This window comes from Budorcas taxicolor, chromosome 1, assembly GCF_023091745.1.
Source record: "Budorcas taxicolor isolate Tak-1 chromosome 1, Takin1.1, whole genome shotgun sequence".
Lineage (NCBI taxonomy): Eukaryota > Metazoa > Chordata > Mammalia > Artiodactyla > Bovidae > Budorcas > Budorcas taxicolor.
The window spans coordinates 189,518,718-189,536,998 of NC_068910.1; the positions used below are offsets into that span (position 1 = coordinate 189,518,718).

The 18,281-nt window shown below is 38.9% G+C and overlaps 1 protein-coding gene across 1 annotated transcript in view; it reads left to right on the forward strand.

Moving 5' to 3' along the window:
* SLC9A9 (solute carrier family 9 member A9) overlaps positions 1-18,281 on the forward strand; it is a 648,823-nt gene that overhangs the window by 423,706 nt on the left and 206,836 nt on the right. The window contains exon 12 of the mRNA XM_052640419.1: positions 7,246-7,399. Within this exon, the coding sequence (XP_052496379.1) occupies positions 7,246-7,399 (154 nt within the window). The remainder of the gene's footprint in view (positions 1-7,245; positions 7,400-18,281) is intronic.

The window sequence follows — 18,281 nt, forward strand, 5'->3', positions numbered from 1 at the left end:
AGTGTCTTAAACATTGCACATCTGTTGACAATGCCATAATTTGGGCCCTCATGCAGTTTAGCAGTCTTATCTTTTTGTTCATCAGGGTATACATGCAAAGCATACTTTTCATACATCTGATGGGCTCTCCAGGTGGTACAGTTGGTAAAGTATCTGCCTGCCAGTGAAGGAGATGCAAGAGATGAGGGGTTCAATCCCTGGGTCAGGGAGATCCCTTGAAGGAGGAAATGACAACCCACTCCAGTATTCTTGCCTGGAAAATTCCATGGATAGAGGAGCCTGGTGGGCTAGAGTCCACGGGGTCACAAAAAGTCGGACAAGACTGAGCATGCATGTATGCATCTGATACACTTTGTCATAGTTAACCTGTTAAAAGAGAGTCATTTTTGTAGGACCACAAGCCCTGGAATACAGGATCCCGAGCTTCCTCATCATTGCTTCCCCCTGCTCTATCTTGGGTAACATGTAGCACAGAGTGAGTCCTTAATAAACATTTAGGTTTAGACTGTTGCTTTGCACTTTCAGTACAAATGCCTTCAGGGGTACTTGTATTCTTGTGACTTAAATGTAGCTGTATATGACCTTCACCCTGTTCAGAACACATCTGCAAATTTATAATAGATTAAGTTTCACTTTTGCTGTTTAAATATAAACAGGAAGCTGCACATTTTCTGCAGCAGGGGTCCTTGCCCAAAAGCATTCCTTTGTTCAATAGTCTTCTATTGTTATGAATAGAACATCAACATAATTAACATAAGAATCCCTTAGAGGCCAATTTTAAATGAAACCACATTTAATTGCAGGTAATTCTTTTATTTCCCAAGATGATGCTAACTTTCCAACTGAGTATGTGAAATATGTCAAGTCTCTGAACAGTAAACCCATCTAAAACAAAATGATAGAGTCTATCAACCCCCAAAAGTATAGAATTATGTCAATTAGTTGGCCAAAACAAAGAGAAAAAGAAAAGTAAATCCAAAGAGTCAAAGTACCCATAAAACAAAACAAAACAGGTTTTGACAATGAGTTCAGAATTTCCTGGTTTCTAAGCAAAATGACATGTGTTCTTTGCAAAGAGTGTTTTGCTAAAAGAAACACCTAAGTGAATACTAATCTTTAATTTCTAGTATTTTGCTAGTAGCCTAAGTAATTTATTTCAATCCCAAAGTCCTCTGTTTCCCAAATCCATGGTGTGAAGAAGTTAAGTGTGCCCAGAACCTCCAAATAGGAGATAATCAACACATACTGCTATGGACTGAAATGTGTCTCCTTCCCAGGTGGCACTAGTGGTAAAGAACCTGCCTGCCCAATGCAGGAGATGCAGGTTCATCCCTGGGTCCAGAAGATCCCTTGGAGGAGGGTACGGCAATCCACTCCAGTATTCTTGCCTGGAGAATCCCATGAACAGAGGAGCCTGGTGGGCTACAGTCCATAGAGTTGCAAAGAATTGGACATAACTGAAGCAATTGAGCATACACACACATACAAATTCATAAATTGAAGCCCTGACTTCCAATATGATGCTAATTGGAGACAGGCTTTGGGAGACAATTAGATGAGGTTATGAGGGTAGAGCCCCTATGATGGAAGTAAGATCCTTCTAAGAAAAGACACCACAACCACTGAGCTTGCTCTTGCATGGCACATAGGTGGCCTTCTGCAAGCCAGAGAGAAAACTCTCACTAGAAGCTGGCCATGCTGGCAGCCTGATTATAGACATCCTGGTTTGCACAACTGTGACAAATATTTTCTATTGTTGAAGCTACCCAAACCATGACATTTTATTATGTCAGACTAAGACACTAAGTATATTCAAAAGCAGAGACATTACTTTGCCGACTAAGGTCCGTCTAGTCAAGGCTATGGTTTTTCCAGTGGTCATGTATGGATGTGAGAGTTGGACTGTGAAGAAGGCTGAGTGCCGAAGAATTGATGCGTTTGAACTGTGGTGTTGGAGAAGACTCTTGAGAGTCCCTTAGACTGCAGGAGATCCAACCAGTCCATTCTGAAGGAGATCAGTCCTGGGATTTCTTTGGAAGGAATGATGCTAAAGCTGAAGCTCCAGTACTTTGGCCACCTCATGCGAAGAGTTGACTCATTGGAAAAGACTCTGATGCTGGGAGGGATTGGGGGCCAGGACAAGAAGGGGACGACCGAGGATGAGATGGCTGGATGGCATCACCGACTCGATGGACGTGAGTCTGGGTGAGCTCCGGGAGATGGTGATGGACAGGGAGGCCTGGCGTGCTGTGATTCATGGGGTCGCAAAAAGTCGGACACGACTGAGTGACTGAACTGAACTGAACCAAACTGAAGACGCTAAGAGATGTATGTATTGAATGAAGCAATGAGTGACCATTGATTTGACAATTGTCTAGGCTCTAAATGTGTGATCAGTAACTTTGGCAATCACAAAGGATGAGTGAGATATAGATAGCCGTCCCCATCTAATGTTCTAAATGAGCTTCGCTTTGTCCACTTAGTGACCTCACCTTTCTCATTTCCATGCTTCCCGTGCTACCAAGTCATCTCACGTGTTGTTTTTGTTTAGTCACTCAGTTGTGTCTGACTCTTTTGTGACCCCATGGATTGTAGCCCCCCAGGCTCCTCTGTCCATGGGATTTCCCAGGGAAGAATACTGGAGGGGATTGCCATTTCCTCCTCCAGGGGATCTTCCTAAACCAGAGATCCAATCAGCATCTCCTACATTGGAGGTGGATTCTTTACCACTGAGCCACTGCAGAAGCCTTCATCTCAAATGTGGTATGGGCCATATTTGCAACATGCACAGCAAAGTGTGACACACCTTTTAGGTGGTCATTATATGGAGAAGACCTCCTCTTATAGAGCCATCTTGGAGTTGTTTCTTAGTATGTCACAAGTATAAATACAAGACAGTGGCTGCATTTTTTTTCTCTTTATGAGATCTCTATATTGCATCTCATGTAAATATAGTTTTATGTATAGAGTACAGATATTTTAGAAGTCAGAATAATATATTTTGAGTATATCTTTAGGTCAAGAACTGCTCAGGTATAGATAATTTAGATTTAAGAGCCTAGTTATGCTAGTTTAACATAATAGCAATTTTAGGAAGATAAATGATTACGTTCTTCCTTGTCCTTGATAACTAACATGAAACATTTACAAAAAGTGTGATATAGCATGTTTTAACCTTTATTCTAGTCTCTATTCTTTTCTTTATCACAAAATTCAAAGTAAAACCAAAACAAAATAGAACAAAACCCAAATACACACATACATATACGCAAATATTCAATAAAATGAAAACAAATACTTAGATTCTCATCACTTCAATATTTCTAACGCACACCACTTCATTTAGGGTAATGCCTTTTTGTGGACATTTCTGGCAATAGGAGCTTGAGAGAAAGAAAACGAAAATACCACCTTTTGTCTCCAATCTTGCCCTGATTAAACACTGTTAGGAGCTTTACCTTAACCTATAAATTTTCTCCTCAGATATAGAAAGCTGTTGCAAAACTGTTTCCTTCTGTTCTCATTCCCTAATGACACCATTTGTATTTCCTGGAGAGAACATTATTGAAATATTCTCCAGTAATAAGGGTTATTAAGATCTTCACTCTCTTCTTCCCAGCTGGGTCTAAATGCATGAACATCTCTGGTGGGGAACTTTTCTTCTTGAATATAGCCATATAAGTGTTCAGAATTCTGATGTATAAGAACTTTTTTTTATTAATGTCTACTTCAAATGTTATCTTCCTTATCTTCAGGCCATTTCCTTGTCTACATGGAGATTTAGAATAATTTTCTTCTTCCATTACATTTTGTTCCTTGAAGGTAATTTTATAATCAGAGTGCATGTTCCTCTCTCTTTCTCAGACTTCCTTGTTTCAGGCAAAAATATATTAAGTCTCCCTAGTCTAATTCTCTGAATCTTGTGTTATGCCACTTGTCTCTTGTATATACTCAGCGTGGAGATAAGAAAGGAGTATTATGTGAAGTTGGGAACCCAAGGATAAAAACCAAGATAGTTAACAGTTTTCCTCATCCTATCCTGTATCCAATTTCTAAAAGTCTTTTAATGTATGAATACAGACTTAGAAATTTAGAAACCTAGATGATACAACAAATATTTTAAAAAATAGACCATTAAATTTTATGTATGTGACATAAACCTTCCTATAAAAGTAACTAAATCACTACCTTTGACTTATACTTGCTGTCATTATAAATGTTTATTTGCCCTATTATTTGGTATTACAGAGCCTGTAAATCTCTTATAAGTCTTGTGTTACCCAAGACAAATTTTCCATTTTAACATTTTTTATTTCACTACTTGTCCTTTTATTTACTCTTCAAAGTCTACGTCTGTTTTTATAATATCATTCCATTTTTATTTGAAATGTTCATATTTAATCTTCTTTAACCTCTTGCAAATATATTTAATGTGGATTCATAAAAATTCAATTAGCATATTATTATTAAAGAGGAAAAATGAAGCAAAAAATCAGATTTTAATACGTCAGTTCAGATTATAGACTTTGTAAAAGTACGTTCTCAGTCTGGAGGAATTCTTAACTGTTATTTAATTATTTACTCATTTTCAGTGATCCATAAGCTTGGTTTTCCTTGTTGTCTAACACATTTGATTTTTCCAAAAATTATGTGTACCCAGAAAGACTTTTTTTGGTAAATACAGACAATATTTTTTTAATTGCATGGTAGAGTATTTAAAATAATTTTGAAAATGAAAAGTAAGAATCACTCTACCTGATATCAAGTCCTACCATATACCTCCAATAATCATGACAGTATACCATCAGAATAGGAATAGATACACAGATCAATGGAACAAAATAGAGAACCTAGGAATCGAGCCAACCAATACACCAAACTGATTTTTGAAAAAGGTACAAAAGCAATTCAATAGAGCAATTAAACATCCATGGAAAGAAAAGAAAAAAAAAAGAAGACTCTCAACCTAAAACTCACTGCTTATGCCAAAATTAACTTAAAATGAGCATGGACTTAAATGTAAAATGTAAAGCTATGTAACTTTAGAAAAAAATTTAAAACATAGAGGAAAATCTTTGAGACCTAGAGCTAATATAGAGTTCTCAGTGTCGTGCTTAGTTGCTCAGTCGTGTCTGAGTCTTTGTGACCCCCTGGACTGTAGCCTGCCAGGCTCCTCTGTCCATGGGATTCTCCATCCAAGAATACTGGAGTGGATTGCCATGCCCTCCTCCAGGGGATCTTCCCAACCCAGGGATTGAACCCAGGTCTCCCGCATTACAGGAGGATTCTTTACTGTCTGAGCCACCAGAGCAGACCAAGAATACTAGAGTGGGTTCACTTCAGTTCAGTTGCTCAGTCATCTCTGACTCTTTGCAACCCCATGGACTGCAGCACCCCAGGCCTCCCTGTCCATCACCAACTCCTGGAGTTTACCCAAACTCATGTCCATTGAGTCAGTGATGCCATCCAACCGTCTCATCCTCTGTCGTCCCCTTCTCCTCCTGCCCTCAATCTTTCCCAGCCTCAGGGTCTTTTCAAATGAGTCATCTCTTCGCATCATGTGGCCAAAGTATTGGAGTTCAGCTTTAACATCAGTCCTTCCAATGAACACTCAGGACTGATCTCCTTTAGGATGGACTGGTTGGATCTTCTTGCAGTCCAAGGGACTCTCAAGAGTCTTTAACATCACAATTCAAAAGCATCAATTCTTCGGCACTCAGCTTTCTTTATAGTCCAACTCTCACATCCATGCATGACTACTGGAAAAACCATAGCCTTGACTAGACAGACCTTTGTTGACAAAGTAATGTCTCTGCTTTTGAATATGCTCTCAAGGTTGGTCATAACTTTCCTTCCAAGGAGTAAGCGTCTTTTAATAGCCTATCCCTTCTCCAGGGGCTCTTCCCCAACCCAGGAATCAAACTGGGGGCTCCTGCATTGCAGGTGGATTCTTTACCTGCTGAGCTAGTAGTTCATAGACTTGACTGCAAATAGATGATTCATAAAAAGAAATATCAACAGATTAAAGGTCATCAATAGAAAGCTACAAAGTGGGAGGAAATATTTGCAAACTGTATAGCCAACAGAGGACTATTATCTGAATATATAAAGAACTCTCAAAATTTCACAATCAAAAAATCCAGCAATTCAGTGAGAAAATGAGATAAAGACTCGAAGAGCCATTTCACCTGAGCAGGTATACAGATAACGAGTGAGCTCATTAAAAAATATTCAATATCCAAGGTAGGGTGGGGAACATGTATATACCTATAGCTGATTCATGTTGATGTGTGGCAGAAACCAACACAATGAGGTAAAGCAATCATCCTCCAATTAAAAACAAGAATAAAATATTAAATTCCATTAGGAAAATGGAAATTACAGTCCCTGTAAGCTATCAGAATGACTAAAATTTAAAACAGAGACAACACTAAAGGCTGATAAGGATGCAGAGAAACTGGATGACTCATATGTTGCTGATGGGATTGTAAAATGGTAGTGCCCTTCTGGAAAAGTTTGGCAATTTCTTTTAAAAACATGCAAATACCATATAACTCAGTGATTGTTCCTGGGAATTTATCTCAGAGAATTGAAAACTTATGTTCACATACACAGCAACCCTTTTTGTAACAGCCAAGACCAGGAACTACCCAGACGATCTTTAACCAACAACCTGTGGAACATGCATACCCATGGAAATACTTAGCACTGAACAGTGAAAAGAAACGAACTACTGATACATTTGACAACCTGGATGAGTATCCAGGGAATTAGGCCGGGTGAAAAAAAAGCCAATTCCAGAAGGCTACCTACTTTACAACTCCATTTATATCACATTCTCGAAATGGCAAAATTAGAGAAAAGGAGAGTGGATTAGTGGTTGCCAGATGTTAAGGAGGAAGTGTGTGGGAGAAAAGCAGGTGTGTTTATAAAGGGTAACATGAGGGATCTTTACAGTGACGGGAATGTACTGAATCTTGCCTGTATCAGTGTCAAAATCCTGGTTGTGATGTTGTTACTTTAGTTTTGCAAAATGTTGTCTTTGGGGAGGAAATGGGGCACAGGCATGCAGTAAGTCCCTATTATTTCTTACAACTACAGGTGAGTCTACAGTTATCTCAAAATTAAAAGTTTAATTTTAAAAAGAAGTTGTGTTTGTCAGTAAATGGTAAATATAAATTCAATGAAATGAGTATGACACTTGTATAGATGTTTACTTTTCTTTCTTTGGTGTTTCCCTGTAAGGTTTGCGAGGAGCGATAGCCTTTGCCTTAGCTATTCGGAACACAGAATCTCAGCCAAAGCAAATGATGTTTACCACCACGCTGCTCCTCGTGTTCTTCACAGTCTGGATATTCGGAGGAGGAACAACCCCCATGCTGACTTGGCTTCAGATCAGGTGAGTGACACTGCTTAACAGAAGACATCACTATGAAGTATGATTGTGCTATTCCGTTTCAGATGTTGCTGACTGGCCAAAAGTACAGTGGCCTGGGTGTGCCTTTACTTTCCCTGGGGTCAAGTCAACCTTCAATGACAAGGTGAAACAATATGACTGATCACCAACAGAACTGACTTTACCAAGAGTTCTAGAAATCTCAGGATGATGTCTGTTCACAGTCTACAGTCCCTAGAAGTGATTGTCTTGATCTGTGAGTTCTTCCATTCAATCAGATTTATTGAGTACAATGTGATATGCTATGGCATTGACAAAAATGAGTAAGACACCAGTCTTGTCTTCAAGATACTTATGATAAAATGCAATTTATACAGAAAAGGCTGTGATATGAAGGAAAAAAATGAAGTTTTGTTTTTAATTCCTATAGCACTTAGGATAGAATTGAGGACACAGGAAATACTTAAGTGTGTTTGATTATTCAGCCATATGTTTAGCCAGAGGGATGCTAGAAACACAGATTAGACAACTTCTTAAAGGAAAATGGGGTCAAGGCTTCAGTCAGAGGCCATTCAATAAGCAGTGCTTGGAAGGTGATTGCTGTGAACCCAAAAGATGCAGGTAGTAGACAATATGATGAAAAATGAATAGCCTGTGGCAACTGCGTAAAGGGACAAATCTGTTGTAAAATGCACTTGTCTTTATTTAAGTGTTTCTTTGACCTGGGTCCTCATTTTCCCATGCCAGAATGTAGCAGTGCTTTACGTAAATCACATTTTATTTCCCAAAGGCATACATCTTGATGATCCTGCAGCCCCTCCCCGGTCCCCACATATTCTCTGTGAGGCAAATCCATACCCATCACATCTGACAGGAAAAGATCCACCTGACTGGGAAGGGACTTCCAAGAAGATTTTTTTTCAGACAAGGACTCTGTTATTCCAGCACGAGTGTAGTGCCTGGCACATGGAAGAATTGAATAAATAATTGGTACATGAAAATTAGATGGGTGTAATAATCACACACATATATTTCTTCTGTTAAGCTTTTATTGACAGATTTCTACCCACTTGACAAATAGAAGCAAGAGCAGGACTAACGAGTTTAGGATAAAAAAGCTTATCTTTAAACTGGGCCAAGTGGCTATGTGTCAAGCCAAATTCAAGAGGAAAGGGGCCTTTTAAAGTACTGTGAATATTGCTAAATACTTAAAAGCGCTTTGACCAAAGGTTGAAATGGAGAGTGTTTTGAAATGCTTGTTGAACTATTTTCTGACCATGTAAATGTGACCTGCAATTTCTTTCACAGTGGTAGCTACTTGTAGGCTCCTCTGGATGAGCGCAAATATTGCATTAAACACTATAGTGTCGGCTCCTCTGTAAACTGATAGTAAGATAATAGTGTGTTCAGGTTTCTGGAAAATAAATTCAGTAGGTGGATACATGCATGGAAAAATTAGGACTTGGAAAGCAGAAGTGAGAGGATACCAATCCCCACAAGAGAAATATATTGAATGCTCTATCAGTTAAATTAGAATATTCAGAACATAAAGTGGTGCTGGCAACATTTTCTTTAAAGTAATTCAAATATAACTTACTTCCTACTATTGTGTTTCTTTACCCTGAAGGATTTGTCCCCAAAGCAATAGCATGTTTTACCCTAAAATATTTACCGGATTCTCCTATGCACGCGTGCGTGCTAAGTTCCTTCTGTCGTGTCCCACTGTGTGCAATGCTGTGGACTGTAGCCCAGCAGGCTCCTCTGTCTGTGGGATTGCCAGGCAAGAATGCTGGGGTGGGTTGCCATGCCCTCCTCCAGGGGATCTTCTAGACCCAGGGATTGAACCCACATCTCTTATATCTCCGGCATTGACAGGCAGGTTCTTTACCACTTTTTTGAAAGGCATCCATTAGCTTCAGATAGATATCATAGCTTATGCAGTCTCCTGACAACTGGATCAGCAGGGAGAGGGTAATATAAAATGGGGCCTTAGGCGAGTTAGAAGGTTTATCAGGTTATAGTACAGTGCCTAATAGAGAAAGACAGTAACATCAACTGTAGCATCCACAGTAAGAGTCCCGGAGGTCATCTTAGCCCAGTGTGTTATGGCCTGCTGAGAGGCACAGTATGGAGCTGCCAGGTCATGGAGATGCCCCAGTGAGAACTAGCTCCAAATGGCCCACCGATTCAATGCCAGACTTATCCGCCAGCCAGAAGGGAAGAAGAGTAAAAGTTAAAACCATAAGCTTTCAAACTCAAATGAACATCAGAACCACCTCAAGGGCTCATTAAACTCCAGATTGCTGGCCCCAGCCTCAGAGTTTCTGATCCAGTAGGTCTGGTTCAGGGCCTAAGAATTTGTATTTTAACCACACTCCAGGCAATGCTGATATGGCTGGTTCTGGGACTACATTTTGAGAACCACTGGTTTAGACTTATAAACCCATGTGGAAATGGGGCTACCTTGAGTAGAAAAATTCATTGTGCATTGATCAAGAAGGAAATAGAACATACTAGAATAAACATAAAAGACTGGGACCATAAGTTAGTGTGTGTTCAGGCTCAAGCACAACACACATTTGGTTTGACCGTGTAATAGTGGTACTATCGTATGCTCTACGTCCATCATGGCTTATAAGGCTATCAAAGAAATCCTCAGTTTCATTATAGCTTTTAAATGATCGTTGTCCATCATTTACACTGTATGGAGGGAGACTTTGCTTGTTTACAGAGAAATATCTCATTAACCATCTTTCATGTCAGATGCTTTCCGTGAAATGCCAGAGTGTTAGTAAACTGGGGCTTCATAAAATGACACATATAGGGGAACCCAAAGGGCAGGCATGCAAACATGATATAGAATAAACTCAAACATCCTCACTTGGCTATGATTTATTTATACGCTTTGCCTTCCCTCTTATATATTTTTTACATTCAACTTTTTTTCCTTTTAATTGTTAGGTATGTACTTGAGGATTTTTTTTTTTTTTGTCCCTATAAATTTGTCATTCAGCTGCAAACTATCACAGTAAGATGCAGTTTTATGTAAGGTAAAAATTGAGAACATTAATGTGAATTTCACTTTGATAGAAATAACTTGAAATGGCAATGACTTAAGCTTAGAGAAACTCTATGTAAAGAATGATCTTTACATATGAAACAAATTCTCCATTGGCTAAGTCTTATCCTGGGACTTCCCTGGTGGCTCAGATGGTAAAGAATCTGCCTGCAATACAGGAGACCTGGGTTTGATTTCTGGGACAGGAAGAGCCCGTGAAGAAGGAAATGGCCACCCACTCCAGTATTCTTGCTTGGAGAATTACATGGACAGAGTTTTATTAATAATAATGAAATATTTTTTTATAATGAAATATTTTTAATGCAGCATTTTAATGCAGCATTTAACACAGAGACCTTTGCTTCTTAAAATTCTAGAGAAAAAGATTCCTCCAGTATTATTTTGGAGGTTTTTATATAAAGCAAGCAGAATGGTCTCTTGATTAGAATCCAGGTCTCCTCCCTGGTGGTTAGGAAAACTCAACTCTCAGTAGCCAAGGACTAGCTCTGATGTTAGCCAGGAAATAAGAGATCAAAGGTGTCAGGTTTTGCCCTACAGAGGCCAGTAAACAGTATTATCCACCAAATAATCACACGTTTACAAAGAAAGCTCAGAGACCAACAGAGTAAAACTTTCTGGCAGTGGTAAGTAACTTGGGGTGGTAACCCTATTCCTAGTTAAGAGTAGGGTGTCACATGGAGTTAATGGAATTAGAGAGCCCATTTGTTGTTCAGTCGCTCAATCATGAGCAACACCATGGACTGCAGCATGCCAGGCTTCTCTGTCCTTCACCATCTCCTGGAGCTTGCTCAATCTCATGTCCATTGAGTCAATGATGTAATCCAACCATCTCATCCTCAGTCGTCCCCTTCTCCTCTTGCCCTTGGTCTTTCTCAGCATCAGGATCTTTTCCAGTCAGTCAGCTCTTGGCATCAGGCGGCCAAAGTATTGGAGCTTCAGCTTCAGCATCAGTCCTTCTGAAGAATATTCAGGGTTGATTTCCTTTAGGATTGACTGGGTGAATCTCCTTGCAGTCCAAGGGACTCTCAGGAGTCTTATCCAACAACCACAGTTCAAAAGCATCAGTTCTTTGGTGCTCAACCTTCGTCATGGTCCAACTCTCCCTTCCATACTTGACTACTGGAAAAACCATAGCTTTGACTATACAGACCTTTGTTGGCAAAGTAATGTCTCTGCTTTTTAATACACTGTCTAGATTTGTCATAGCTTTTCTTCCAAAGAGGAAGCATCTTTTAATTTCATGGCTGCAATCACCATCTGCAGTGATTTTGGAGCCCAAGAAAATACAGTCTGTCACTGTTTCCATTGTTTCCCCATCTATTTGCCATGAGGTGATGGGACCATACCACAGTGCAAACCTTTCCTAGCTTCTCCCAGATAGGAATGCCAGACCCATCTCTTTAACACATCTCAGCCACAGTGCAGAAAGCCTAGCTTACCAGAGCAATTCAGAACTTGTATTCCAGACAGTATGAGAAAGTGCCCCCAGCAATATGACTTTTACAACTTCCAGATTTTTGCTTCCGGTATCGCAAAGAATAATAGCTAGCTTTTATTGACAATGTATTCTGTGCCAGATATTAGAAAATAAAGTACAAGGTAAAGTACAAAACTTCCTTGTGACTCTGCCTCTAATCTATGAAATGGAGATGATGGTAGTAGCTTCCTCCTAGAGTGGGAGGCCTGATGAAGTGGCACGGGGTCACCCCCCTGTCCAGCTGCAGAGTCAGACTCCAAGGCCAGGCAGCCTGAGCCCAGCGGCCTGCACTCCCAACTAGTTCCTTCTTCTGCCACTGCAAATAAATGAGCTTATTCCTGATGCCAGCAATCTACCTTGATTAACAAATCCTCTAGGGAAAAAGAGATGTACTTTTATAACCAAGACAGGCCAGTTAAAAACAAACACAGGAAATCTTCATCCATCATGAGTGATTGGGTTGACTTGCTCATGCAGCACAGAAATTCTTCGGTACAAATTTTCTCCTTGACCTAGAAAAGTTAAAGGTAAACAAGGCCAGCCCTGGTCTCGGGTAGCCAAGCAGGGAAGTTTGTCTACCTCAGTTATAGAAATTTGAAATTAGAGGAATTTGTTACCCTCAGGCTCATTTCCCAACCCCATTTGGTATCCCATCAGCCCTCCATCAGCCTCTTCCACAGATCAGACAAAAAAATTGCATATCCTGCTCTGTGTCCATTGCAGAATGAAAAACTTTTAGGTAATGTAGTGTCTCTGCTAGCATCATTTTAGTTAAGTCTTTAAATTTTATTTGGGGTATGTGTCCTCTTCTATTTTATGTCATCCTAGAATGATTTTTTTCATCATATGTGCCTACTGACTACAAAGTTTTTAATAACAGTCACCATGGGAATGCATACAGAGGTAAAGAGAGAACTGTCTTTAGCAATATTTTTTAATCTTAAACAATAATGAAGTTAAATATACCTGCTTACATACCGATTTCCCTTATTGCTGAGGTGAGGAAATGCCAATCTAATGTAATAGAAGATACATGTAATCAAGTTCCCTTCATATACAGCTGGTTTCTGCTTGGTTTTCTTTTTGGCATCCAGAGTCTTATGCGTGTTTAACAACTTATTTCACTGGTGAGTTAACATAGTAATTAAGCTCACACACTCTGAGGCAGACAATATGGGGTCCAATCTTGCCTCCCTCTCTTACTAGCTGTGGGACATTGAGCAATAATTTAACCTCTCTATGCTTCAGTTTTCTTATTTGTAAGCTTGGAACAATAATAACTACCTACCTCTTTAGATTTTTATAGAGATTAAGTATTGCATGTATAAATTTAAGGCACACAGTAAGTGCTCAATAAATGTTATGCTGTAGTTGTTTAGTCACTAGGTCGTGTCCAGCTCTCTTGTGACACCATGGGCGATACCCACCAGGCTCCTCTGTCCATGGGATTTCCCAGGCAAGAATACTAGAGTGGGTTGCCATTTCCTTCTCTAGGGTTTCTTCCCAGTCCAGGGATCAAACCTGAGTCTCCTGCATTGGCAGGTGGATTCTTCATCACTGAGCCACCAGAGAAGACCAAATGTTGCTGCAACACTACCCAAATCACCACCTATAAGCCTTTCTTATCTAAACATCCTTTTTCTGCCTATGGTGTATATATATATACACACACACATATACATATACACACATATATATGTACATACATGTGTATATATGTATACATATATATATGTAAATATATATATATACACACACACATGCATACATACACATAAAGAGTTATTAATTAATTGTATTTATGAAAGCATGGCTTATATGGGAAATAGAAATAGTCTCTAGGGAGTTTATTTCATTTTTTGTAATGACTAGATTCATCAGTTTTACAGGCAGCTATTTCTGCATTCAAAATGATGAACCTCTTAAAGAAAAATGCTCACAAAAAGCATAATATTTATCCAACAACTCAGAAAGATTCTTCCTGGAACATGCTTCTGTTTGCTTCTGAGCAAAATAATCTTTGTCTCAGATCTCTTCAGAGATTTAATTTGCACCATTTCATTGATATATATTAATTTATTATTTTGCATTGATTTTGTACCAATTTGTACATTTTGTATCAATTTGTATTAATTGACAAGTCTGAGAAATACCCTCTGTCTTGTAACATGGAAAATGAGTTTACTCCTCTGAATGTAAACTTATACTCAATATTCCCCAACTCTAACTCCCATTTAAAATTATGTTCTATTTTCTGTAGGCTTTTCTAAATATTGTTTCAGAACTCCAAATATTTATTGCTTAAATTAATTTAGTTTGATATATTTTATTAAAATTATTGAATGACTCTAGTAGCCTGCTGGTAACCTAAATATATCCTGGGTTTTTAACAGGTGTAGATAGCAGCTACTGGATTTACCTTCAGTGCCATCTGGGTGTTTTAATATGGTTTCTCTCTGTGTACTGAATCTTCCCAGTTCCAGAGATAATAGACTTTCTCCTCACATCTGCCAGCTATCCTCCACTAGGCATGCTCTTATCTTCTTCAACATGCTCTTGAGAACATCAGAATCATAAACTTCACCCATTTGTGAGGGTTACCAAACAATGAACATTCTGCTCTGTTGAAGGGTATTCATTAGCCTGCTATCATAAAATGTGATCAAATATAGGTGCCTTACTTTAAGTAATAAATGTATCATTGTTAGTGTTGTTCAATCGCTGAGTTGTGTCCATCTCTTTGCAACCCCATGGACTGCAACACACTAGGCTTCCCTGTCCTTCACCATCTCCCAGATCTTGCTTAAACTCATGTCTATTGAGTGATGCCATCCAAACACCTCATCCTCTGTCATCCCCTTCCCCTCCTGCCTTCAATCTTTCCTGGCATCAGGGTCTTTTCCAGTGAGTCAGCTCTTCGTATCAGGTGGCAAAGTATTGGCACTTCAGCTTCAGCACCAGCCCTTCTAATGAATATTTATGATTGATTTCCTATAGGATTGACTGGTTTGATCTCTTTGCAGTCAAAGGGACTCTCAAGAGTCTTCTCCAGCACCACAGTCTGAAAGTATTAGTTCTTCAGTGCTCAACCTTCTTTATGGTCCAACTCTCACATCCACACATGGCTACTGGAAAAACCATAGCTTTGACTATATGGATCATTATTGGCAAAGTGATGTACCTTTACTTTAGGTAATATGTGAAGTCTGAAAAGAATGCTTTAAAATTGTATTTACAATAGATGGAATTTGTGATCCAAAAGCTATAGAGGAGATTCCAGTTTTGGTCAAGATGGAGTAACCATGCTTAATCCCATCTGTATCTTCCTCTGAATGCAACTAAAATCTCTAGACAGAATGCCTGTAGCTGCTATCTAAGGACTCTTAAGAGTAAATGATGGATTGGGGGAGGAAACAAATTCAGAGTACTATTAAACCAGTGGTGAATTTCCTTTTTTTTTTTCCCTCCTCTGGCTTCTCAACCTGCACTCAAAGCAGTTTAAAGGCCAGAACTGCACAATAAGGAAGAGAGAAAGAACTGCAACAGAAATGATCTGTTTGGGCATAAGAAACAGGACAGAGGACCGTCATGGGTTAGAGGAGTGGGGAATTCCCTGGGTTTGTTGTTATTGCTTACTTCATTGTCATTTGAATACCAGGCAAAGCTGAGGCAGCAGCGGTAATGATGGCAGCAGCGCCAGTTGGATGGACCCCAAATTCCCAGTCAGAGGAACAAAGATCCTGAGGTCTCAGGAAGAATTCCCATGGCATTATTTTCTCTCTTAATCTTATCACTGTTTGACCTTGAAAACAGGCCCAATATTGCTGAAAAGTCATGGGAAAACATGTAGCAGCATAGGGAAACAAAAACCCTGGGCTTTAGGAAGCCAGAAATTGTGGAGGAATTTGTGGTGTGGAGGGAGCACAGGAAAGTTAAAATTGTGTATAAACTTTTGGGCTCACCTCCAAGCTGCATAAGCATATATCTGACCCTAAATATCACACCGAAGTGTTTGAGAAATGAACTGCAAGAGAGAGCATCACTCAGGTCCCATATATACACTGTATGGCTCACATGCAGGGCATGTATGGATCTTAGATCAAAATGTAAACTACAAAACTTCTAGAAGAAAACATAAGAGACAAATCTTCATGGCCTTAAATTAGGCAAAGGAGTCTTAAATGTTATACCACATACAAAAGAATGTGGCATCACATACAAAAGAAAAAAATGATAAATAGGACTTCATCAAAATGAATCTCTTTTGCTTTGCAAAAGACACTGTTAAGAGCATAAAAATGCAGACTACACACTCAGACTCTGAGAGAATGCATTGCTGATGGGAATACAAAACAGTGTGGCCAATCTGTAGATCATTTTAGCAGTTTCTTATAAAGTTAAACATACAGTGATTATAGGAGTCAGCATTCCCTCTCCTAGACATTTAGCCTAGAGAGTAAAGTGGAGATAACAGAATCTGTCTCTGAAGATTAAACGTGTGAACATTAAATTAAAAAATACATGTTAAAATCCTTTGAGCAGAACTGAGGACTCATTAGTGACTATTTTATTCACAGCTTTTATTAGAAATGTCAGATAAAGTTTAATAGTGTTTTCAGCATATATTGAGATAATCACATCATGTTTTTCATCTGGTTTATCGATGTATGAAGTATATTGATTGCTATCTTGATATTGAATTATCTTTACAATATCAGGATAGTTATTTTTTTCCCTACAGTTCTGCTATCTATAATAATAGCCGAGGTTAGTCTATAATTTTCTTTTTTTTAGAAGGAGAGGGGGCTCTCTTTATTTAAAGTTTAAATAGTGTTAAGGATGTACTATATTCATAGCATGAGCTAAAGACTTCTATTTTTTCATGGTATGAAATGAAAGCCTAGCAAAGAAATGATCAGGTTTGTAAAGAGAAGTTAGGAGTCAGCTGTAAAACCATCTGGCTCCTGGAGTCCTTTTAATGGTAGGTCTTTAATCACCTTTCTGGATGTGAGAGTTGGACTGTGAAGAAAGCCGAGCACTGAAGAATTGATGCTTTTGAACTGTGGTGCTGGAGAAGACTCTTGAGAATTCCTTGGACTGCAAGCAGATCCAACCAGTCCATTCTAAAGGAGATCAGTCCTGGGTGTTCATTGGAAGGACTGATGCTCAAGCTGAAACTCCAATACTTTGGCCACCTCATGCGAAAAGTTGACTCATTGGAAAAGACCCTGATGCTGGGAGGGATTGGGGGCAGGAGGAGAAGGGGACGACAGAGGAGGAGATGGCTGGATGGCATCACTGACTCGATGGACATGAGTCTGAGTGAACTCCGGGAGTTGGTGATGGACAGGGAGGCCTGGTGTGCTGTGATTCATGGGGTCTCAGAGAGTCAGACACGACTGAGCGACTGAACTGAACTGAACTGAATCATTTTTCCAGTGTCTCCTATGGTAATTGCTGTATTCAGATGTAAAATTGTGATTTTTTTTTTTAGCTCAAAAGTGGTCAAGGATTGGCAATTTCAAATGGTTAAATGTAGTAGTAAAATGGATATCCGTATGCCCTGTACCTCATTTTATCCACTGTTAGTAATATGCCCATTTTGCTTTCTTGCTTTTATAAATACATATATATCACATATATTAAATGTTTTTATTTGTTTTTTTATTTTTCACTGAATCATTTAAATGTAAAACAGACATCATACACTTCTAATCTAAGTACTGAAGAATGTCTTTGAAAAACAAGGACATTCTATTAGATAACTAAAATACCATTACTGCATCTAAAAATATTAAAAACAATAATTGTATCAGTATACACTTAAATTTTCCCAGTTATTGCAAAAAAATATATCATGTGTAGATGGTTTTTAATTACATGATCTGATAGAGGTTATGTATTGTATTTGGTCAGTTTTCTTTTAGTCTCTTTAAATCAGTTTCTCTGCTTCTTTTTTCCCCCATGACATTGATTTTTAGGGAAAACAAAACAAAACAAAACAGGTCAGTTGTTTTGCACACTATTCCACATTCTGAACTTGTTTGTTTCCTCCTAGCATCAATTAATATGTTCTTTTCTCTGCTATATTTCCTGTAAACTAGAAATTAGGTCAAGGCTTGAAATTCAGGTTGAACCTTTTTGGCAAGAATTTTCACTGGCAAATGAACAAGTCTTTCACTCAGTAGGGGTATGCTTCAAGTACAGCTGTTGGACTGTATTATTTAACATGGTATCTGATAACCCCATGTGGACGTGGTTAGTCCCAAACTGAGATATACTATCCTGGGTAGTAAACTATGTCCTCTCAAAATTCATATATTGAAGCT